This window comes from Notolepis coatsorum (genome assembly GCF_963971535.1).
Source record: "Notolepis coatsorum genome assembly, chromosome: 5".
Taxonomy (NCBI): domain Eukaryota; kingdom Metazoa; phylum Chordata; class Actinopteri; order Aulopiformes; family Paralepididae; genus Notolepis; species Notolepis coatsorum.
In genome coordinates, this window is record NC_140169.1 from 90,351,467 (window position 1) to 90,375,764 (window position 24,298).

At 44.3% G+C, this 24,298-nt stretch overlaps 1 protein-coding gene across 1 annotated transcript in view; it reads left to right on the plus strand.

Moving 5' to 3' along the window:
- The window catches only part of LOC311228269 (sodium-dependent phosphate transport protein 2A-like), a gene marked incomplete at both ends in the record, with an annotated part of 74,807 nt that overhangs the window by 26,756 nt on the left and 23,753 nt on the right, over positions 1 to 24,298 (plus strand). The window contains 3 exons of the mRNA XM_084314177.1: positions 4,662 to 4,719; positions 6,748 to 6,915; positions 8,762 to 8,878. Of these exons, the coding sequence (XP_084170303.1) occupies positions 4,662 to 4,719; positions 6,748 to 6,915; positions 8,762 to 8,878 (343 nt within the window). The remainder of the gene's footprint in view (positions 1 to 4,661; positions 4,720 to 6,747; positions 6,916 to 8,761; positions 8,879 to 24,298) is intronic.

A 24,298-nucleotide genomic window follows, 5' to 3' on the forward strand; every position in this document is an offset into this window, starting at 1 on the left:
TAGCAGCATGGGGGAGGGGGGAGGGGAGGTACAGCTATGGGCAGGGTAATAGTAGAAAGAATTATATATAGGCAATACAATTTGATCTGAATATAAAATATGAGAAAAATAAACAGCGTAAAAAACAAAGATGCTGATGAGGGTCTGTGTGCAATAGAACATTTGAATCTGAATGTATACTATGAGTAAGAATAAGAGTACTATGAGTAAGAGTAAAAGTAAACTGTATATATAAGTATAAGTCTTTATTTGTCATCAGATTAACACACACACATGCGATGGGCGACCCACAGGAACACACACACACACACACACACACACACACACACACACACACACACACACACACACACACACACACACACACACACACACACACACACACACACACACACACACACACACACACACACACACACACACACACACACACACACACACACACACACACACAAACACACACACACACACACACATGCACTGAGTCGCTGACGAAATGTTCTCTGCACCTCCCATCCCGTCGTCCTTCCCCCCCAAGGGCAGCCGGGAGCAGACATGAGTGCCGCGCCCCGGGGACCAATCCAAGTGCTCCTGTCTGTCTCCGTCAGGGACGCGACAACGTTAGCAATCTGTTGTGCTGTTGTGTATGTACACAAGGTGCTACACTTAAATACTACACTTCGGCTAAATCAAGCGTGCGCTTTGGATTTGGCTCGATCGGTGAAGCGGCTGCCTTTCGCGCTGGCAAGCACAGGACTCAAGGTTCAAAACTGGGTCAGGAGTAGCCTACAGGTTTCAACTTAGGAGAGGGAGGATATGAGGCCCTTTCAGAGACCATTTCCAACGGCGGCTCGCGCCACGCGAACACAGCTTTCTGCCGCGCCAAGCGAAATTCGATGAGGTTCAACTGTTGTGCTGCTACCACGCCATGCAGTGTTGTAGTCGAGTCACTAAATCTCGAGGTTCGAGTCGAGTCTCGAGTCCCCAGTGTTCGAGTCCGAGTCCAAGTCCGAGTCACCGAAGAAGAGCCTGAGTCGAGTCCGGGTCGAGTCCCCATTACCCTAGTCCGAGTCCAAGTCATCAAGGTTGAGTCTGAGCTGACATACAAATAAAGAATGGTCTACATTAAACATAAAGGACACAGCAGTCACCATTTCAAAGGGAGTTTATTTACTTTGTGAGTGACACAATAGCCAAACGAATGCCAAATGATTAGGGCCTATTACAAAAAATTATAAATAACCGTATTTATCAATTAACAAGTCCGAGTCCTCGTCTGCACCTTCCGAGTCCGAATGCAATCAACGCTTGAGTCCAAGTCCGAGTCATCAGTGCTCAAGTCCAAGTCCAGTCACGAGTCCTGAAAATCAGTCCAGGACTCGGACTCGAGAACTACAACACTGGCCTACGCTACGAGCTTTGACACGCCTCCAACAGAAACAAAAAGGCAGTCAGCCGTGCAGAAGAGGGAACGTTGATAATAATAATAATAATAATAATAATAATAATAATAATAATAATAATAATAATAATAATAATAATAATAATAATAATAATAATAATAATAATAATAATAATAATAATAATAATAATAATAATAATAATAATAATAATTAATAATAATAATAATAATAATAATAATAATAATAATAATAATAATAATAATAATAATAATAATAATAATAATAATAATAATAATAATAATAATAATAATAATAATAATAATAATAGTAATAAACTGTATTCGTATAGCACCTTTCATACAAGAATTGCAGCTCAAAGTGCTTCACATCAGCAAAAAAGACAAAATGAGCACATAAAATGCAGACGTATAAAAATCACATCGTTTTTCACATTAGGCACATTAGGCCACCTTGTTTATGGTTTGATTCAATGGCAGTTTTGAAATAGACAATAATAAAAACAGTCAAATAGAATAGACAGAGTAAAATGATGCAATAGAGCAGTGCAATGAAATAGTTCAATAAAAATTAAATAGCCCTCATTTCCAGTACAATAATCACAGTGTTGATGTAATGAGTCTATGGGTGGCACAACAGAGCAGCGTATCGCTCTTAACAGAATACAAATAAGGCTGAATCCTGATACTGGCATGAAAACCCCTGATTTCCACTAACATAATTTCAAATCTGTTCAAACAATGCAGTGTAGATTATGTTGTTATTATCTATCGTTCTACCCTTCTCCTGAAAAGCCTGCCCGTTTTGCCCCTCTCCTCCGTGACGTCTAGTCGGGGGTGTGCCAGACCCAGTGGTGTGTGCAGCTCGGAGGGTGCGTCCCATGTGAACTCTCCAATTCTCCTTCGTAGTGCGAATGACACCTACTTGGTGTGTTTGCTCCGGTGCCCACGTGGCTCTCGCGCCCGAGCGCTCTGCCTCTGCTTCCTGTCTGCACGGGGGTTACTATGGTGTCTCACACACAGGCAGGGGTATAAAAAGAACCCAGAAAAATCTTATTCAAGTAAAAGTCAGAGTATCTGGCTAAAAACACACTTGAGGGGCGCCCTCGTGGCGCACCGCATAGTGCCTCGCACACCTACTCGGCCGTCCCGGGGTCGCCTCCCGCTCCCGGCGATATTTGTCGCATGTCTTCCCCACATGTCCTCCCGTTCAACCTCTCCTCTGTCGGTCCTGCGTGACCAGTAAACCTGTAAAAATGCTAAAAAATCTATAAAATAAATAAAAAAAACACACTTGATTAAAAGTAAAAAACGTTTCTACTTTGAAATGTACTTTAGTACTAAAAAGTAAAAGTAAAAACTTTTTTTTTATTGCAAGGGATAGACCAGGGGGTCTCAAACTCATTCCATCATGGGCCAAGTTTGAGTTAGTTGAAGAGGTGAGCCAATTAGTGAAATCATCAGCTGGTGTTTAGGCAAGGCTGGAATGAAACCAAGCATACACTCGCACATGGACCAATCAGCATGGGTATGGGCGGGTTAATTTTCCATTGATGGGGATTTGATTTGGCTGTTTTTAAATAAAGTGCGGCCGCAGGATTAATTAAAGTTAATAACGTTGAGGGCGGTCAGGTGGCGTAGCGGAGATTGCGTTCGTCACCAACGCCGGAGACGCTGGATTCGCCTGTTCGAATCCAGCTCCCGCCGTTGTCACCAGCTTGGCTGGCCGTTCACACTAATACAATTGGCAGTATTAGAGGGTGGGAAAGCTGGAGGGGTGGGTCCGGGTCGTTGTAAACAGCGACTCCTACAGTTCGGTCGGGGCGCCTGCTCAGCGCGGATAGGATCTAAGGGGGGTAGTGTGATCCTTCCACAAGTTACACCCTCTCAGTGAGAGTCCGCGCTGCCAGGTGAAAAGAAGCGGTTGATTGGCTAGACGTGTGTCGGAGGAAGCACGTGATAGCCTCCACTCTCCCAGACCGACTGTGGGGGTTAAGTGCGCAGCGACCAGGAAGGGGATTGGGAATTGGCATAACGACTAACATTGGGATGGGAGAAAATCGGAGGAAAAAGGAGGGGGAAAAAGATAAAAAAATTAAAATAAAAAAATTAATAACGTTAACGTTAGTTTGGCCAGATAAACAAATATACTAATTAAAATAGTTGGACCTGTGAGATTTGTACTTTGTAGGTCTGCATTTTAAATGTAAGGAGTAAAAAGTATGTTTTTTTCCCTCTGAAATGTAATTGAGTAAAAGTATACAAACCTAATAATACTCGAGTAAAGTAAAAAGAGTACTTAAGTATTGTAACGAAGTACAATTACTCAAGTACTTTACACCCCTGCACACAGGCGTAGGCCTGTAGGTTTATTAGATTCGATTCGATTCGATTAGATTCAAAGTTATTGTCATTTGTCATTATACATCACAAGCAGTGGTGCAGTGCTGGTATAACTCGGTATAACGGCGTTATACCTCGGTCACTGAGGCTGAAGTACGCGCAATCGCTTTTTACATGGCATTATCCAACCGGACTCCCGGAGAAGCATGCAGCTGCAGAGCCGCAGAGCCAGCGGCGCTCTCTGGGCCGCGCGCTGACGGCCGCGCTGTGAGGCAATAGTATCCAGCTGCAGGACGAGAGCAGCCAAAAAAAACTGTGCATGCGCGCGCACGCGCGCACGCGCACGCGCGTGGAGCGTTTGACCTACTGTCAATTTGCCACTGCACCACTGATCACAAGTACAGTACAACGAAAATAAGTTTGGCATCCAACCAGAGTGCAAATGTAACAGTAAAGTGCAATAGTAATATACAAGGTACATGTGATTAAACTGGGTATAAAATATATACATTAGTAGTACTAAAAACACACCTCTTCAAAAAATATCTGAAAAAATATATAATAATAATAACCTTCTTACTGTCTTTTTACTATTATGTACCTTACTACTATGCTACTATACTTATACTACTACCTATCTTGCTAATATGTCTATACTACTATGCACTCAGAGTGTAACACTCAAGCTTGTTACTATTTGATGTCTGTCTGTCTGTCTGTCTGACTGTCTGTCTGTCTGTCTGTCTGTCTGTCTCTCTCTCTCTCTCTCTCTCTCTCTCTCTCTCTCTCTCTCTCTCTCTCTCTCTCTCTCTCTCTCTCTCTCTCTCTCTAACAGTCCACTGTGAATGTGAGCACCAGCAGTCTCTCCAACTGCAGTGCTGTCCGTCCCTGTTGGCAGTTCAGTAACATCACCTGGACCCAACGGAATCTGACCGCAGAAGTCAACGTCCAGAGATGTGAGTTCAAACTCAAACGATCACGAGAGAGAACTCTCAGAACTCTCACTGCATAAAGGGTCTGACAAAAATAAGAAATACAACTTAGTTATAAGCAAACATGTGCTTGAAACAAGCAAAACAATCTGCCAGTGCAGCAAGCGAATCTGACTTGGCAAGATTTCTTGAAATAAGTACAAATATCTAAGGTTCTCTCCTGGATAAAGTGGGAACAGGATGACAATAAACACTATGTAACAAACCATCAAACACACTCACAGCACACACATCCACACGTACACACTCACTTTAAATAAACAACTCACTGTAGCACCCACTTTACACACTTTACACACTTTAACACACTTTATATTGGCAACTCATACCTCATTGCACATAGCCAAGCCTTGCACCTTACCACCACAAGGTGGCAGCACAAGCTACCTCATCCCATTTATATTGTATTGTAACTCTACTCTGCATTGTATATTGTATATTGTATATATGTATATTGAACATTCTTGTTTTGTTTACACTTTTTAAGTTTAAGTACTTGACTTTCTATTTTATACTTATTATACTTATTTTATAATTATCTATTTTTATCTAGCACACTCTCAGGAGCAAAACAGAAAGAAGCATTTCATACAAAAGTATTCTGTATTTCTGTATGACAACTAATAAAGAAACTTGAATTTGAAACTTGGATACCAGAAAATAAATGTTGTGTTTATTGAAGAGCTGAGGGACTGAGAGACCCATGTTATTAACCAAAAAATATACAGCACCTTCAACACTGTACTAATGAATATACAGTATTGAGTTTAGAACTAGAGATTAACATTCATTGTCTGACCTGTCTTTGAATGTTCCGGCTTGAGAGGGTGATAATTGACTACCCTATTATTTTCCATATCGATCCAGCATTCGTTTCTATGATGTTTAAAGGGTAATTTATTGCTGCTTCCCACTGTGTGATATTCAGATGGCTGTTTGTCCCGGGAGCAGTCGAAGAAAGTGATACAGGAAGCCTTCTCTTCGAATCACCACACACACACACACACACACACACACACACACACACACACGCACACACACACGCACACACACACACACACACACACACACACACACACACACACACACACACACACACACACACACACACACGCACACACGCACACACGCGCACACAAGCCCACACGCAGTGGGCTGTTGTTGATTCAAGTTAATGTTATGTGATTCGGCCAATAATTATGCAACATGTCGTGTTTGCCCGCGAGACGTTTGCCCCCATTCAGTAAGCATTAGCAGTGGCTAAATTGTGCTTCTGCTCGGGTGACGATAATCAGAGAACTAAACTATACAGTACATTCCAGTTTAGGATGTTTTTTTAGACTCATCTCAGACCAAATAACCATCTAAATATCACATGAAGTCATCAGGAATTACCCTTTCAACGTTGCCATTTGTACGATTTTCAATCGTTTGGAACGAGGACCGCGTAGACTCAACCATCCATGTAGTATGTGTGTAACCACGCAATGGAATGGTTGAGTCTATACGGTCCTCATTCCAAACGATCAAACATCGTAAAAATGGCACCTTCAAATCAACCTATTCCTCTGAGTATTGTTTGTTAATTCATCCTGGCCTTTGGTTCGTCTTGGTTCTTCTTGGTTCTTCTTGTTTTCTTGGTTCTTGTAATTTCTTGGTCTGGTAATCGGACGGTTACCTGTTCGATTCCCGCTCCTCCCGGGCAGCGTGTCGAAGTGTCCTTGAGCAAGACACTTAACCCCTAAACTGCTCCTGATGAGCAGGTTGGCACCTTGCATGGTCGCCTGCGCCATGTGAGTGAATGGGTGAAATCAATGTGAGGAACAAATTGTAAAGCGCTTTTACGCTATTATGTGTAACCACACAATGGTTGGGTCTACATGGTATATGGTTGAGTCTATATGGAGTCTATATTACAAATGGCGCCTTCAATTAACCTATTCTTCTGCGTATTGTTTGTTAATAATTCATCCTGGCCTTGGTTCTCACCAGGCAGCCACCTGTTCGCGTCCACCCAGCTGTCGGACCTGGCTGTGGGGCTCCTCCTCCTGGCCTGCTCCCTGGCCGCCCTCTGCACCTGCCTGCTGCTCCTGGTCAAGCTGCTCAACTCCCTCCTGCAGGGCCAGGTGGCACAGATCATCCAGAAGGTCATCAACACAGGTCCGTCACATCGTCACACGGAGCCGCTGGAGCCGTGCGAGATATCATATTATTATTGTATTTATTTATTATTGTTTGTGTGTGTGGAAATGATGGACTAAAAGGGAGATATTTAGATTTGGTCCTCAAAAGATGAATGGAAGTGAATGAGGAGCCTGACACCTGGGAGGAATGGTGTCGACAGCAGACGACAGGGACAGCGGCGGCCGGTCGCTATAGCTTACTTGTAGATGACCTTAGATATAGAGGTAAGATTGCTGAACATGGCAAATGTAAACAAACCTCTAAGAGCCTCAAGAGTGATGTTCAACGCATTTGAGTTCAACTGTCCTTATATCAAAGTTTCAGACAATCCCAAAAACAACTGATTGTATCGAACATGAGGATATATATACACTATCCTCACCGCATAGGAAGGGGGGGGGGGCTGAACGGCATGACCAGTGTGTGGAAATCCAACCTCCCCCGTCAAATCAAGCTCAACTTCTTTCATGCAACAGTCGAGTCTGTCCTTTTGTATGGCAGTGAATGCTGGACCTCCCTGCAGAAGTCCTTGGATGGGTGCTACACCAGAATGATGCGTGTGGTGCTCAACATCAACAGGGATGAGCATGTCACTAATGCAAACTTGTATGGGGGGTGCTAAAGGTGAGCGATAAAGTGGCAGTCAGGAGAATGAGGCTGGCAGGTCACTGCCAGAGACACCATGAGATGCCAACCAGCAAACTTGTGCTGTGGGAACCAACACACGGGCATCGATCACGAGGACGTCCCACGTTAACCTACGTGGACGTACTCAGGAGAGATGCGGGAACAGAAAGCACCAACGAGCTAGCCAGATGCATGGAGGATCGGGATGACTGGAAGCACCGATGGAGGGCCCGTCCGAGGACGACCTAGATAGATAGATCACTGCATATATACCTACAGTATCCTCACCTGTCTGTACTTACCTGCACATAGTCCTTTACTATATCTAAATCTGTACATATTCTACTCTTACTAGTACGCTGCTGGCCAATAGTAGCCATACTGTCTTTATTTATTATACTACAACTCTGTACATACAGCACATCTGATTAGCACTACACTCAGTAGTACTAATATGTATATTTTATACCCAGTTTAATCGCCTGCGTACATTGTATATCACTATTGCACATTTGCACATTACTGTTACATTTGCACTCTGGTTGGAGGCCAAACTTATTTTCGTTGTACTGTACTTGTGCTGCATGATGACAATACATTTGAATATAATCGAATCTAAACTGACAGAGATACTATAGATAATTATCGTTAAATGACTGTAAATGGCGACAGTCGCTCGGGAGGTCCAGCAGTCGTCTGGTAATCCGGAGGTTCCCGGTTCGGTTCCCGGTTCGATTCCCCCTCCTCCCGGGCAGCGTGTTGAATAAAATCAAATAAAATCAAAATAAATGTTTAAGGCCCGACAACGCGCGTTAATGTCCCCATGGGCCGGACACGTCTTCTTCAAACAAGTCAAGAAGAAACATCACAATAAATCAAGAACAAAAACACCATGATGTCCAACATTTTTTAAATAAATAAAATAAATGAATGCAACACTCCCAGACATACCCCTCGCAAAGGTAAGGAAAAACTCACTTGAAGTGTCCTTGAGCAAGACACTTAACCCCTAACTGCTCCTGATGAGCTGGTTGGCTCCTTGCGTGGTCGCCTCCGCCGCCAGTGTGTGAGTGAATGGAGGATTGTGAGGAACAAATTATAAAGCGCTTTGGATAAAAGTGCTATAATATAAATGCACCGTTTTAAGTATAGAATATGTAACATCTGTTTCTTTTGGCTCTACTCATCATAACAGATTTCCCGTACCCGTTTGGCTGGCTGACGGGGTACCTGGCCATGTTGGTGGGCGCCGGCATGACGTTCGTGGTCCAGAGCAGCTCGGTCTTCACGTCAGCACTGACCCCGCTGATAGGTGAGTGACGCACCGTGCGAGCGACACGTGCCTCCCCCCCCCCCCCCCCCCCCCCCCCCTCGACTCCGGTCAAAATGAAATGGCCCTCGAGACTCGCCCCCGCGGGGTGAAGATGAATTATTAACAGCGGAATACATTTCTCCCTCCTCCTCCTCCTCTTCCTCCTCCTCCTCCTCCTCCTCCTCCTCCTCCTCCTCCCCGAGTGCCTCGCAGCTCGCCTCGCGTACACGGTGTGTTTTATAAATCCTTGAGAACGGGGAGCTTTCGTGTGCTCAAGCCCAATGTTATGAGCGTTAGCGGCCCTCTTTCAGGTGATTTAAAGTGCATCTTGACATTAGGTGTAGTGGATTTCTATTACATTTGTAAGTAAGTAAGTATATGTTTCTATTTATATAGCACCTTCTTCAACAATGTTACAAAGTGCATCACATAACACCGAATTAAATACAAAGTGCATCACATAACACTGAATTAAATACAAAGTGAATCACATAACACAGAATGAATAACACAGAATGAATACAAGGGGCATCACATAACACTGAATGAATAACACAGAATGAATACAAGGGGCATCACATAACACTGAATGAATAACACAGAATGAATACAAGGGGCATCACATAACACAAGAATACAAAAACAGCTAAATGCAAGAGTATAAAAACATTACAGTATAGTCCCTAAACACAGAAGGCAAGTTGGTAGAGATGTGTTTTGTTTACAGATACCTGCCGATCTAACAGAGAGGAGGAGGGGGGGGGGGTTAAATAGTGTGAAATGTTTCCATCGTGCAATATCAACATTCGTGTCAATATGGAATTGCATTACCGTCGTTTAAAAATAGAGAGTAGCACATAGAACAATACCCATTAGATTGTTGTTCCACCGGCGAATTAGGTCACATGAACGACAACTCGTCTCAGTCTTAGTGGATGATCACAGCCTCTTTCTTGGAAGCACTTGGACTTGCCTTTAGGCTCCGGAGTCATTGAATTATGGATAATCAGTCTGTTATTATTATGCTCAGGGTGGAGGAGAAACAGCCCTAAAACAGAGTATGTGTTCTCTTACTGTGTTCCTGCGTTTTTTTGCGCCGTCAACATCATTTCAGTAAAGACCGTGATTGAATTAAGATGTGTAGCAGATGAGTAACAGTAGCAGATGGTTATTGTTTTTAATACGCTTGGAAAATGTACTACATGGTGGTGTGAGTTTGTGTGTCCTGTGTGTTGTACTCAGCAGGCGTTGTCCTTGGCCTCGCGAAGATTGCACATTATACATCCCAGTTTAAAATGTATACTGGTCATACGTATGAGGTTATACAGTGGTGGAAAGTAACTAAGTATTTGTACTCAAGTACTGTACTTAAAGGGGAACTATCTTATAAATGGCCTTTTTCAGTGTTTAGCATTGTTTCCTAGCTATGTGGACTTATATTATTATGATCTATGTCTCTAATTCTCATATTGGTGCATTCTTCCAATTCTCCTCTCACAATATTCACCCTCACTGAACTGAGTCATCTGAAAATGTGCTGATTTGTGATGTCAGAGAGACACCGCTGCATGTTAATGTTCAGGCGGCGCCGGCACGGCGCAGTGGTTTAGGAGCCCAGGCTCAAAACGGCTCGAGATCTTGAGGTAGAAAAATGCTGTTTTTGAGGACTTGATTAGAAATACAAAACAATGATTAAAAAAATATATATAATTACAGAGGTGTTCCATAAACTCACAGGAATTGTGTAAAAGTGCCCAAATAGTGAAAGAAATAGTAAAATAGTTCCCCTTTAAGTACAATTTAGAGCTACTTGTACTTTATGTGAGTATTTTCATTTTAGGGAACTTTATACTTTTACTCCACTACATTTCAAGGGGAATATTGTACTTTTGACTCCACTACATTTATCTGAACCCATCAGTTACTAGTTACTTTGAAGAAAAGGATTTTGCTTAGAAAACATGGTTAAAATGTATGAAGATTATATACTTTCATACAGGACCTTAGCATGTCTTTTACCATGCATTTTAAACTTTATGTACATTATACCTGTTATGTCTTATTCTTATTGCACAATCGCTGCGGGCATGACCACCCGCATTTCACTGTATGCCGTGACAAATAAAATAAAAAATCTTGACTACGTTCACATTTTAAGCCTGTCAACTTCATTTTAAGCCTGTAACATAACCTATAGAGGTCGATGGATACACAAATATCATGTAGATTGTAGAATATGTACTTTTACTTTAGATACTTAAGTACACTCAATAGCAAATACTTCTCTACTTTTACTTAAATATAATTTGAATGGAGGACTTTTACTTTGACTAGAATACACATTTTATTTGAGTATTTTTACTTATACTTAAGTAAAGGAACTGTGTATTTCATCCACCACTGAGGTTATATACTGTACGATCAGTGCAAAATATGACCTCACTCAGAATGCCTGTTTTTTCCTTGTCACGTATTTCAACAAAGACAAATGTTTACAAAAACACTTTTCACTTACTAGAGGAATGTTTGCCTCAGCCACAGCACAGGGGGCAACATCCAAAAAACCAGGCACTTTGGCTGCGTTCACACTACAGGCCTTAGTACTCAATTCTGATTTATTGCTCAGATATGATTTATTTTATTTGGCTATTTCTTTTTTTTTATGTGGCCAATATCAGATTCCAGTGTGAACTGGCCACGCTCCATAACTGACCCACATGCGCAAATGAACAATAACGAAGATCAGACCTGTATCTGATTTAGGACCACATAATGAAAGTGGCCCAAATCTGTATTGAAAATATCAGATTCGACGTGATTTGTGCTGTTCACACTGTCGTGAAAAAAACAGATCTGAGTCACACACAGTATGTGAAAAATATTCAGATTCAGGACGAGGACTCAGACTTGTTAATTTATACAGTTATTCATTAAAAAAAAATTATAATATAATAGGCCCTAATTTGTAATAGGTCACTAATTGAAATGGTGACCGCTGTGTCATTTATGTTTACTTAATAATGTAGACCTTTTTTTATTTGTATGACAGCTCCGACTCAACCTTGATGACTTGCACTCAGACTCGGGTAATGTCGACTCGGACTCGACTCAGGCTCTTCTTTGGTGACTCAGACTTGGACTCGGACTCGAACACTGGGGACTCGAGACTCGACTACAACACTGGTTGGATCACTTAGACCAGTCTTTCACCAGGAGCCGTGCTGACGCAGGGGGAGCTCCACTGCAGTAACTCTCCCAGCTCATCATATATATTATATTTTATTAATTCATTCATTCAATCTTTATTCAATCTCGAAAAGATCATTGAGAGCGAGGTCTCATTAACAATGACGTCGATAGGTACAATACATAATACATTATCATCTCATCATCATCTAGGTCGTCCTCGGACGGGCCCTCCATAATAATACATTATATACTGTATAAGTTAGGTGACACCCTACATACAGTATTCTATATCTTATTAATACATCATACACTGTATGAGTCAGGTGACACTCTTACTTTTGCTAACGGATCGTCAAACGAGGACCGCCGTTGACTGTTAAATGATGTGCTCATTTCAACGTAATTCATTAAATTACGTGATCATTCAAGTTCAAGTTCAAGTTTCTTTAATAGTTGTCATACAGAAGTACAGAATACTTTTATACAAAATGCTTCTTACTGTTACGCTCCAGAGACTGTGCAAGACAAGATAAGTATGAAATAAAATAACATGGTATAGCATGTAAATTAGAAGTAAAAAAAAACGAGGTCACAGTGTTCAGTATAGACATATGTACAATGTTCGATGCAGAATAGACGTAACTGAGTTACCATATAATATACAATACTATGCAGTGTACTAATATACAATACTATATAGTGCAAGGCAGAAATGGGATGAGGTGCAATTTAGGTACAATTTACAGTAGGTGTACGAGTTGTAGTGCAAATCCTTTATAAATAAATATAAAGTGTGTTTGTGTGATCTAAAGTGTGGAGAGTGGGTGCTGCAGTGTGTTGTTTGTTTAAGTGAGTGTGTGCGTGTGGGTGTGTGTGCTGTGTGCATTTGATGGTTGTTGCATAGTGTTTATTGTTCGTTTAGCAGCCTGATGGCCTGGGTGGGGATAGAAGCTTCTTCTGAGTCTTTCTGTGCTCGCCTTAAGACTCCGGTATCGCTTGCCTGACCGCAGCAGTTCAAAGAGGCAGTTGTTCGGATGGCTCGAGTCCTTAATAATTCTCTTAGCCTTCCCCCTGCACCGCTTGTTGTAAATGTTCTGGAGGGTGGGAAGCCCCCCTCCAATTGTGCGTTCGGCTGAACGTGTCACTCTTTGTAGTCTGCTACGGTCTTGTGCAGTGCTATTCCCAAACCAGGAGGTGATGTTGCCAGTCAGGATGCTCTCTATTGTACATGAGTAGAAGTTCCTAAGGATCTTCTGACTGACTTGGAACTTCCTTAGGCGCCTGAGGAAGTAGAGGCGTTGTCGTGCCTTCTTCACAACACTGTCAATGTGTGTGGTCCATGTCAAGTCCTCGGATATGTGGGCTACGAGGTACTTGAAACTGTTCACTCTCTCAATCGGTGCCCCGTCGATGCTGAGGGGGCTGTAGTCCTTGACCCCCGACCTCCTGAAGTCCACAATCATCTCTTTTGTTTTGCTGACGTTCAGGGAGAGGCAGTTCTCCTGACACCACTGTGACAGATTCTCTACCTCTTCCAGGTAGGCCCTCTCGTCGTTGGCAGAGATCAGGCCCACCACTACTGTGTCATCAGCAAATTTGATGATTGTGTTGTTGTTCCGCTGTGCCACGCAGTCATGTCTGTACAGGGAGTAGAGGAGGGGGCTCAGAACACAGCCCTGGGGGGCCCCTATGTTGAGCGTGATGGATGAGGAGGTGCAGTTGCCTGCTCTTACCACCTGGGGTCTGCCCGTCAGGAAGTCCAAGACCCACTGGCAGAGGTCATAGTTCAAGCCCAGGTCCCTGAGCTTGGCTATGAGTTTGGAGGGGACTATGGTATTGAATGCTGAGCTGTAGTCGATGAACAGCATTCTCACATAGTTCCCCTGCCTCTTGTCCAGGTGTGATGCTGCTGTGTGCAGCACATGGGCTATGGCGTCCTCCGTGGACCTGTTGGGGCGATATGCAAATTGCAGGGGGTCCAGGTTGATGGGGAGGGAGGAACAGATGTAGCCCTTCACTAGCTTCTCAAATCACTTCATGGCTATGGAGGTGAGGGCTACAGGGCGGTAGTCGTTGAGGCAAGCGGGTGTAGATTTTTTGGGTACAGGGATGATGGTGGACTTCTTCAGACAGGTGGGGATGACAGCCTGTTCCAAGGACAGGTTGAAGATGTCAGTGAATACCGGGGCCAGTTGGTCGGCACAGACTTTTAGGACGTGGCCGGGGATGCCGTCCGGTCCTGCTGACTTCCTGATATTCACTTTTTTAAAGATCCGTCTCACCTCATGCTCTGTTACCCTGAACACTGAGTTTCCATCAGCAGACCCCCCCCCCCCCCCCATTGCCGTGGTTTGTAGGCTGGTATTGTTATTCACAGCCTCAAACCTCGCATAGAAGGAATTGAGATAATTTGCTAAGGAGATGTCACTGTTCAGTTTGAGGGGGGTGCCTTTGTAATCTGTCATTGTTCTGAGGCCCTGCCACATGCCTCTAGAGTCAGCCTGTTCAAACTGAAGTTCAATTTTATCTCTGTAACACCGTTTTGCCTCTATTACTGCTCTCCTGACGTTGTATCTTGCCGTCTTGTGTTCTTCCATGTTGCCTGTCACCAGCCCAGTGTTGTAGGCTGATGTGCGCACTTTCAGAGCCTCACGGACGGATTTATCTACCCAGGGCTTTTGATTTGGGTAGATTCTAATTGTGGTAGAGGGGATTGTTTCTTCTACCAGAGTACAGACAAAGTCAAGCACCGTTTCAGTGTATTCGTTAATATTGGCTGTGTTATCACGGAATACCCTCCAGTCTGTGCATTCAAGTGCAGCTTGGAGTGTCTCCTCTGACGTCACGGTCCAACACTTAACCTCTCGCGAGACCACCGGCGTTCGCTTGAGACTTTGTTTATACTTTGGCAAAAGAAAAATGGCGGCGTGATCGGACTTACAGAATGGACTAAGAGCCTGTGACTTGTACCCATTCTTAAATTGCGAGTATACATGGTCTAATATGTTCTCGCCTCTGGTGGGACAGGTCACATGCTGATAGAAATTCGGCAACACCTTTTTAAGACGCGCGCTGTTGAAATCACCCAGAACCACAATGGCAGCGTCAATGCTAGCTATCTGTTGTTTGTTTACCTCGTCGTGAAGTTTTGAAAGTGCGGCCCCAATGTTCGCGTGTGGTGGGATGTACACTCCGATGAGGATGATGGACGTCAGCTCTCTCGGAAGAAAGAAGGGTCGACATTTGATCGCGATAAACTCCAGGTCTGGGGAGCAGTGGTTAGACAATTCCTTTGCGTTGCCTATATCGCACCACTCCTTGTTTATCATGAAGGCAATGCCGCCTCCCTTCGTCCTTAGTGACTCCGTCGTCCGGTCCTTGCGGAGGACAAAGAAGTGGTCTGCCGGTTCTATTGCATTATTCGGGACATCTGGAGACAGCCACGTTTCTGTGAAACAGAGGACATTACAGTCCCGAATGTCCCTCTGGAATTGGATCCGTGCTCTGATGTCGTCCAGTTATTTCCTATCGATTGCACATTGGCCAACAATATTCCAGAGTAATTGCGTGTGTGTGTGCGTGGTTGAGTCTACACAGTCCTCTTTGCAATTGTCTGGAGTGTTGTCTGTGTGTGTGTGTGTGTTGTGTGTTGTGTGTGTGTGTGTGTGTGTGTGTGTGTGTGTGTGTGTGTGTGTGTGTGTGTGTGTGTGTGTGTGTGTGTGTGTGTGTGTGTGTGTGTGTGTGTGTGTGTGTGTGTGTGTGTGTGTGTGTGTAGGTGTGTGTGTGTGTGTGTGTGTGTGTGTGTGTGTGTGTGTGTGTGTGTGTGTGTGTGTGTGTGTGTGTGTGTGTGTGTGTGTGTGTGAGCACGAGCGCACACTTGTGTTTTTGGCCAGGAAAGGAGGGGGGGCTGCTGGTTACTTCCACAAGTCTTTTTTTAGGCGTGTACCAACACAACCTTCAGATGTTTAATCCTCAGCATTTGGCAGCATAATAAACCCGGCAGGGAGGAAGGGGGGGGGGGGGGGGGGTCTTTGTTGCCCTTTGAATGACTGCAGGTGTTCTAGCTTCCCCTGTTTAACTGCTGATAGCATAATTATAGCCCCTAATAGTTTGTCAACCTGTTTTTCAGCATGTGGCTGTATTGTTCTCTAAAAAGCACAAGCAGGATTCTTCCTCCACCTGCCTCCATGCCGCGTTGTGGGGGGGGGGGAGATCAGTCAGCTTCTCTAGCTGCTCTCCACAAGCTAACATGCGTGTGCTTTTGTAACAGGGAAGCCTGTGGGTATGTCCACAGTCACGGAAACAGGTGTGTTGACGAGTGACTGTGGCAGTGCGGGCTGGTAAATTAAACTCACTTCCCCATAACAGGGTTAACAGACACATAGGTACGGTAGTTAGGAGTGCATTCACTTCTTAGTGCAGCGGCCTGTGTCATCGCCTGCGGACGCGGGAGCCCCCTGTTCGACTCCCCCTCGGGACATTAACATTTAACATCAAACACAACGCAGACCCAGTATGATCCGTCACACTTTTACAGTAGCTTATTAGTTTCTACGTTTTTTTTCTCTTCCAAAAGGTTAATAAAACTATGTGGAAGGAAGACACTGCAAACATGACATTCAGAAGAGGCGTGGGGGGCGATTAATAAGGAGTCAAACATAAGGACTGGTGTGCTCAACTCAAATGTCTTCAGAGTATTTCATTTCATTTCATTTCATTTCAAATATTTATTTAAACTCGAATGGCAACTGAGGTTTACCTCACTTAAAGTCTTACCTTGCATGGTCGCCTCCGCCGTCAGTGTGTGAGTGAATGGGTGATTGTGAGGCATAAGTTGTAAAGCGCTTTGGATAAAAAGTTCAGCTGGAACTTAAAAACAGGCTTCTGGCAACCACTAAACAGGAATGTGAGTTCACACAACTTTTACTTCAGTGTGTTCAAACCTCTGTTACTCTATTTCATTAGCACTCGAAGTGATTTTTATTTATTGTGTTAGCAACGTCAGAATATTACCTTTCAAAAGAAACCAGACTCATGCAAGTATGCAAGTAAAAAAAAAAGTATAAAATAAAGCTTTGCAAAAAAGGCATGCAATTGTCAAAAACAAAAACAAAAATGGCCTCGCTTTTGCCAGATAATAATACTTTTGATAATAATTTTAACAATGCTTTTAATAATAATCTATTTGATTGGTAGGGATCATCTTTTGTAGGGATTATTTGTATTAATGATTTGAATTATACTTTTAATAATGCTTTTAATAATGCTTTTGATAATTATTTTGATAATGCTTTTAATAATGATTTTGAATGAATTAATGATCTTTATTGTCATTGTCACAAGAATGGTACAACGGAATTTTAAATGCAGCCCTAGGTGCTAACAGTCACACAGTTCTAGATAATAACAACACAGTCCTAAAACACAGTATTAAAATAATAAAGACAAGAGTGAGACATAATCAGGGGGGGTATAAAAGAAGATTTCACTATTCCCTTGGTGTGTGTGTGTGTGAGTGTATGTGTGTGTGTGTGTGTGTGTGTGTGTGTGTGTGTGTGTGTGTGTGTGTGTGTGTGTGTGTGTGTGTGTGTGTGTGTGTGTGTGTGTGTGTGTGTGTGTTTCTTGTTTGAAATTGAAATAGCTGAGTTTAGTGCCCTGCAGGGTTTAAAAACTGAACTTGAGTCTGTTAGTCCGGGTGGGCATGACGCTGAAACGCCTGCCCGAGCGCAGCCGTATGAGGTGTTTGTTGCCAGGGTGGTGTGGGTCCTTAAGTATTTTCACTGCCTTCTTAAGACAGCAGGAGTTATAGAGTTCTTCCAGTGAGGGAAGAGGGCATCCGATGATTTTCTGGGCCAAGTTGACGACCCTCTGGACTGGAGCGCCTTCCTCTCTGCGGCTGTGCAGCTGAGGAACCACACGTTGATGCAGTAGGTGAGGATGCTTTCCACGGAGCAGCGGTAAAAGGACACAAGCAGGTCTCGTCTGAGGTGGTAATTCCTGAGTATTCTCTGTTGTGCCTTCTTCACGATCGCCTTGCTGTTGGTTCTCCAGGTCAGGTCATCCTCCAGGTGGACGCCCAGGAATTTGATGACTGAGACTCTCTCCACGCATCCCCTGTCGATAGGGTGACCAGGTCAAAATTGTTCAGTCGCAGGACAGCAGCACTGCTTTTGCGGGACAATGCGGGACACGTACTGTATATGTGAGGGGGGTCAGTGGCGGAGGGTTGCTACGTATAGTTGTATGATCGCAGGGATGGGGGTAGGGGGGGTGAAGTGGGCCCCCCCCCCCCCCTTTTCGTCGATTTTCTTTTTAAATCAGTTGTGCAAGTCAATTTTGGTGAGTTGTTTCTATATACAATTCACTTATGACAAGTCATAATGCCGCGCGAGTCTCGGAACGTGCGTACTGCGTAGTGTGAGAGAGAGAGAGAGAGAGAGAGGGGGGGGGAGAGAGAGAGAGAGAGAGAGAGCGAGAGAGAGAGAGAGAGAGAGGGAGGGAGAGATCGCGCTATTTATCACAGTTTCACACCAAACTGGGGAGGGGTGTTATGTAGCCTATTTGAGCACACCTGAAGACTGGGCTGTTGTTGATATGCAAAGACAGCTGTGGTACTTAGCGCTGGGTGCTCACCTGGCTAATTGACTTTGCATGACAATCAGAGATGGCCAAGCAGCCGTTTTCCGTGTGGTCCTATCACGTCGCGTCACCGTTTATTATCGTGCAGGGGACACTAACTGTATTCTGAAAACATGCCGGGGACATGTCCCCGGTGTCCCCCCCCCCCCCATAGTTACGCCCCTGTGTGGGGCCTATCCTGACCCTCTCTGGGGGCGGTCAGACAGGAAGTCCTTGGACCACCGGCAGAGGGGATGGTTTAGTCCAAGATCCATGAGTTTGGGCACTAGTCTGTCAGGCAGGATGGTATTGAATGCCGAGCTGAAGTCCATAAAGAGCAGCCGTGCGTAGCCCCCCCCCCCCCCACCCTCTCTCCAGATGGGACAGGGTAGAGTGGAGAGTTGTGGCGATGGCATCATTATACTTTTAATACCGATTTTAACAAGGATTGTAATAACACACCGCAGACACACAGCAGACACACAGACACACAGCAGACACACAGCAGACACACACAGCAGACACACAGCAGACACACAGCAGACACACAGACACACAGCAGACACACAACAGACACACAGCAGACACACAGCAGACACACAGCAGACACACACAGCAGACACACAGCAGACACACAGCAGACACACAGCAGACACACACAGCAGACACACAGCAGACACACAGCAGACACACACAGCAGACACACAGCAGACACACAGCAGACACACAGCAGACACACACAGACACACAGCAGACACACAGCAGGATACACACAGCAGTAACACAGCAACACACAGCAGACACACAGCAGACACACAGCAGACACACAGCAGACACACAACAGGACACACAGCAGACACACAGCAGACACACAGCAGACACACAGCAGACACACAGAAGACACACAGCAGACACACACAGCAGACACACAGCAGACACACAGCAGACACACAGCAGACACACAGACACACAGCAGACACACACAGCAGACACACAGCAGACACACAACAGACACACAGCAGACACACAGCAGACACACACAGCAGACACACAGCAGACACACAGCAGGACACACAGCAGACACACAGCAGACACACAGCAGACACACAGACGTGTTTCAGCCTCATGTCCTCAGTGTTACCAGGCACGTGCACACATGAAAAAGTGCCCTTTTTAATGTACATTTTATATCTTTTATTTATTTTTTACGTTTTTTTTTGTGTGTGTTTAAGTCAGTGATAAAAGTGTCTTTCAAGGATAAGTGAGCGCCTGCACTGATTATTATAGTTCAATATTCAATATTTGATCACCAAAACCCCCAAAAAGCATAAAAAGGGCTCCCTCGATTTGCACGTGCACAGGCCCAGTGCCCTTTTCAGCCTTTGAGCACCTGCACTTCATACAGCTGATATGAATCATCAAAACAACATCATCAAAAACCCATTATTAGTAAGAAACAAATATTAACAGTAGGACCATTTAAGTAATCACCTCCTGCAACAACCAGATAAGTAACCGATTGATTTGCACACTAACAATAAAAACGGCATGTACGTACATGTTTAAACTCATCATATACAGCAAAATACAAATACATTATACATCAATACTAACTATTTGTTTTGTAAAAAACAGTAATTCCTCATTAAGCCCCCAAGATATACTCTGTAAATGGTATATCCTACTATTTTACTATTATGTACCTTACTACTATGCTATTCTTAAACTACTACCTACAGTATCATTTGTCTATATACTATACTGTATGCACTCAGAAGTTCATCACTATTTGACGAACAATCTTACTGACCCTTAGAGGTGTACCCCTCCTGCTGACTTGTTGTTCACAATTAGTTATTCGCTTTGGATAAAAGCGTCGGCTAAATGACTAAAAGTAAATGCATCCAATGTGGGCCTCTCCTTTGGAGAAGTTTCCTCTCCCCTATCTCCCCCATCTCACCAGTGGCCCGACAGCTTCAGTACCCACCAACCCTAGGCTGCAAACTCCACTGCCAGCAGAATTAAAGTGGGAGAACTCTCATCTTTTTTCCGATGCTATACTCTCGTTCCTAATTCTCAATTCCCTTTTTTGTCTTGCCCACATAACTAACCCCACAGGGATGGAAAATGGTCCCCTTTGATCACGGCATTACAGTTCACACGAGAAAGGCTTCCTGGGGAAGGAGAGTTAGAAATAATGACCAGGGTACTTGGGACACACTTTCGGTACATACAAGGCGTAGAGTACCACCTATAGAGCTCCTCCGTATATAATCTTAAAACCTGGCTCAAAAGCAACCAGGTGCGTCATCATACAGAGCCTCTGCGCGCCCGCTTTGTCTGTCCTCGTCTGTCTGGCTGGCTTTGTCTATCTGTGTGTGTCAGGTTGATGTCTCTTCGCTCTAATCCCTCTGTCTATATGGGTGTACGGCATGGAGTCCAACTGTTTTATTGCTGTGTGTTGCCTGATAATGCTTATGTCTTGTTGTGCATGACTGTGTTTTGTCTGAGAAATGCTTATGTATTGTTGTCTATAACTGTGTGTGTCTTGTCTGCTAATGCTTATGTATTGTTTTATTATAATTGTGTCTAGTCTCTTATAATGCTTATGTCTTGTTGTATATAACTGTGTCTTGTCTGCGAATGCGTATGTCTTGTTGTATATACTGTATGTGTGTCTTGTTTACTAATGCATATGTCTTGTTGTGCATAACTGTGTTTTGTCTGATAATGTGTATGTCTTGTTATATATAATTATGTCTGATAATGCTTATGTCTTGTTGTGCATAATTGTTTCTTGTCTGATAAATTATTATGTCTTGTTGTGCATAACTGTGTCTTGTCTGCTAATGCTTATGTCTTGTTGTCTATAACCATGTCTTGTCTGCTAATGCTTATGTCTTGTTGTCTATAACCATGTCCTGTCTGCTAATGCTTATGTCTTGTTGTCTATAACTGTGTCTTGCCGGCCAACTGCTCATGTTTTATCATCTATTTGGCTCATTTTATATTCATGTTTTGTATACTTTGCTTTCTTTTGGCTCGTTGTTAATTGTTTGCATGTTGTTATGTCTTCCTGCTTTAATGGCTATTTACTGTAAACACCAGGCCCAGGGACAACAGTTGCAAATGAGCCTTTTGGGACATTTCTGTATGTGCACCGTCCCTGTCAAAGATTAAACCATAAAATAAAAAATAAAAAATAAAATGAAACAAATGAAATAAATGAAATAAATGAAATAAATGAAATAAATAAATAAATGCAATATAAAATATGTAGGCCTAACATAGACATCTATCTTGATGAGTCTGTCCCTCATACTCAACCGTGTATTAGTGAATATGGGAGGGATAACAAACTGACCCACTGAGCAACTCTTCGTCTATTAGACGACTAATGCCAAAGCTTCTTTCTTTCACCATAGGATCGAGGCCTCTGCCAAGAATCTTCGCAAACTGCATGCTACCATGTCCTCCCTCCTCACTCCCCCCCCCACCCCCCCCTCCCTCATCTTTCTCTGCCGAAGACTTTGCGATCTTCTTTGAGGAAAAAGTGGAGAACATCCGCAGCTCCTTCTCCCAACCCCCACCCATTCCAAATGCTGAATCGAGAACCTCATCCTTCACTCTGTCATCTTTCTCTCCCATTACAGAAGCCGAGACCCTGACACTGGTAACGTCGAACCGTCCGACTACATGCCAGCTGGACCGGCTACCTTCCCCACTCCTCCAGACCATAGCACCAGACATCCTCCCATTCCTAACTGCAACCATCAACTCCTCACTCAACTCGGGGGTGGTCCCCACCTCCCTAAAACAAGCCAGAGTCACGCCCCTCATAAAAAAAACATCCCTGAACCCTACCGTCATAGGCAACTACCGTCCTGTCTCTCTTCTCTCCTTCCTTTCTAAAACACTTGAACGTGCTGTATCCTACCAACTTACTGCTTATCTCTTACAGAATGACCTCCTAGACCCTAATCAGTCAGGCTTCAGGACTGGTCACTCCACAGAGACAGCCCTCATTGCGGTCACAGAGGCACTTCACTTAGCAAAAGCGAAAGGCCTCTCCTCTGTCCTGATTCTCCTAGATCTATCTGCAGCCTTCGACACAGTCAACCACCAGATCCTCCTCGCGGCCCTCGCAGGAATGGGAGTGGCTGGCTCTGCGCTGACATGGTTGTCATCATACCTCAATGACCGCTCCTACCAAGTGTCATGGAGAGGGACCCTGTCGGCCACCCGCCCCCTGCGGACGGGTGTCCCCCAGGGCTCGGTTTTAGGACCCCTTCTCTTCTCCCTCTACACTAAATCACTGGGTAACATTATCACGTCTCATGGCTTCTCCTACCACTGTTATGCCGACGATACTCAACTCTTCCTCTCCTTCCCTCCCTCAGATATCCACGTCTCTGAGCGGATCTCGGCCTGTCTGTCCGACATCTCCGCCTGGATGACGACCAACCACCTCAAACTGAACCTAAGCAAAACAGAATTGCTCCACCTGCCGGCCAAATCCTCCCCCCTGACCGACCTTTCCATCACAGTCGAGAATGCAGCTGTGACCGCGTCCCCGACCGCCAAGAACCTTGGTGTTGTCCTCGACGACCAGTTGAACTTCTCTGCTCACATCGCAGCGACAACCAGAACCTGCCGATTCCTCCTGAGCAACGTCAGAAGGATACGCCCCTTCCTGACAAAAGAAGCCACCCAACTCCTCGTCCAATCAACAGTCATCTCCCGCCTCGACTACTGCAACGCACTGCTCGCTGGCCTCCCGGCCACTGCCACTAAGCCTCTTCAACTCATTCAGAACGCAGCGGCCCGCCTGATCTCAAACCTACCGAAGTCGGCCCATGTCACCCCACTTCTTAGGGACCTGCACTGGCTCCCCATTGCTGCACGAATCCGCTTCAAGGCCCTCGACCTAGCATACCGTGCGGCAAAGGGAACTGCTCCCGCCTACCTCCGGTCAATGGTCTCTAACTACACACCCTCAAGACCCCTACGCTCTGCATCTTCTGGCCGCCTCAGACCTACTCCTATCCAAGCTCCGGGAGGGTCATCAAAGAGAAGTCGCCTATTCTCAATCCTTGCCCCACAATGGTGGAATGAACTACCCACCCCAGTTAGGACAGCCGAAACACGTCCAATCTTTCGCCGTCGACTAAAGACGCACTTCTTCAACCATTATCTGAATAAAAAAATAAAAATAAAATAAAAAATCTAACCTAACTAACCTTACTGTCATGCACTTGTCCTAATAAACTAACCTACACTGTAGCACTCAACACTTTGATGAACATTGTTGCTCAGCTGATAGAGTTGTGCCCTTCCTGATGGCTTGTCGTACAGAACTTGTAAGTCGCTTTGGATAAAAGCGTCAGCTAAATGACTAAATGTAAATGTAAATGTAAAAGATGTCTATATGGTACAAATTGGACAACATTTAGTTTAAAAGTGAATGTTTAGTATAGGTCTAAATAACACCTAGCTGTTGTTTTTAAATATACTAAATATCGTCGCTGGCGCCTTGGGTCTCCTGAAAGCGTGCTATATAAATTTAAGATATTATTATTATTATTAACTCCAAAAACCCAACTTTTCAGGAGA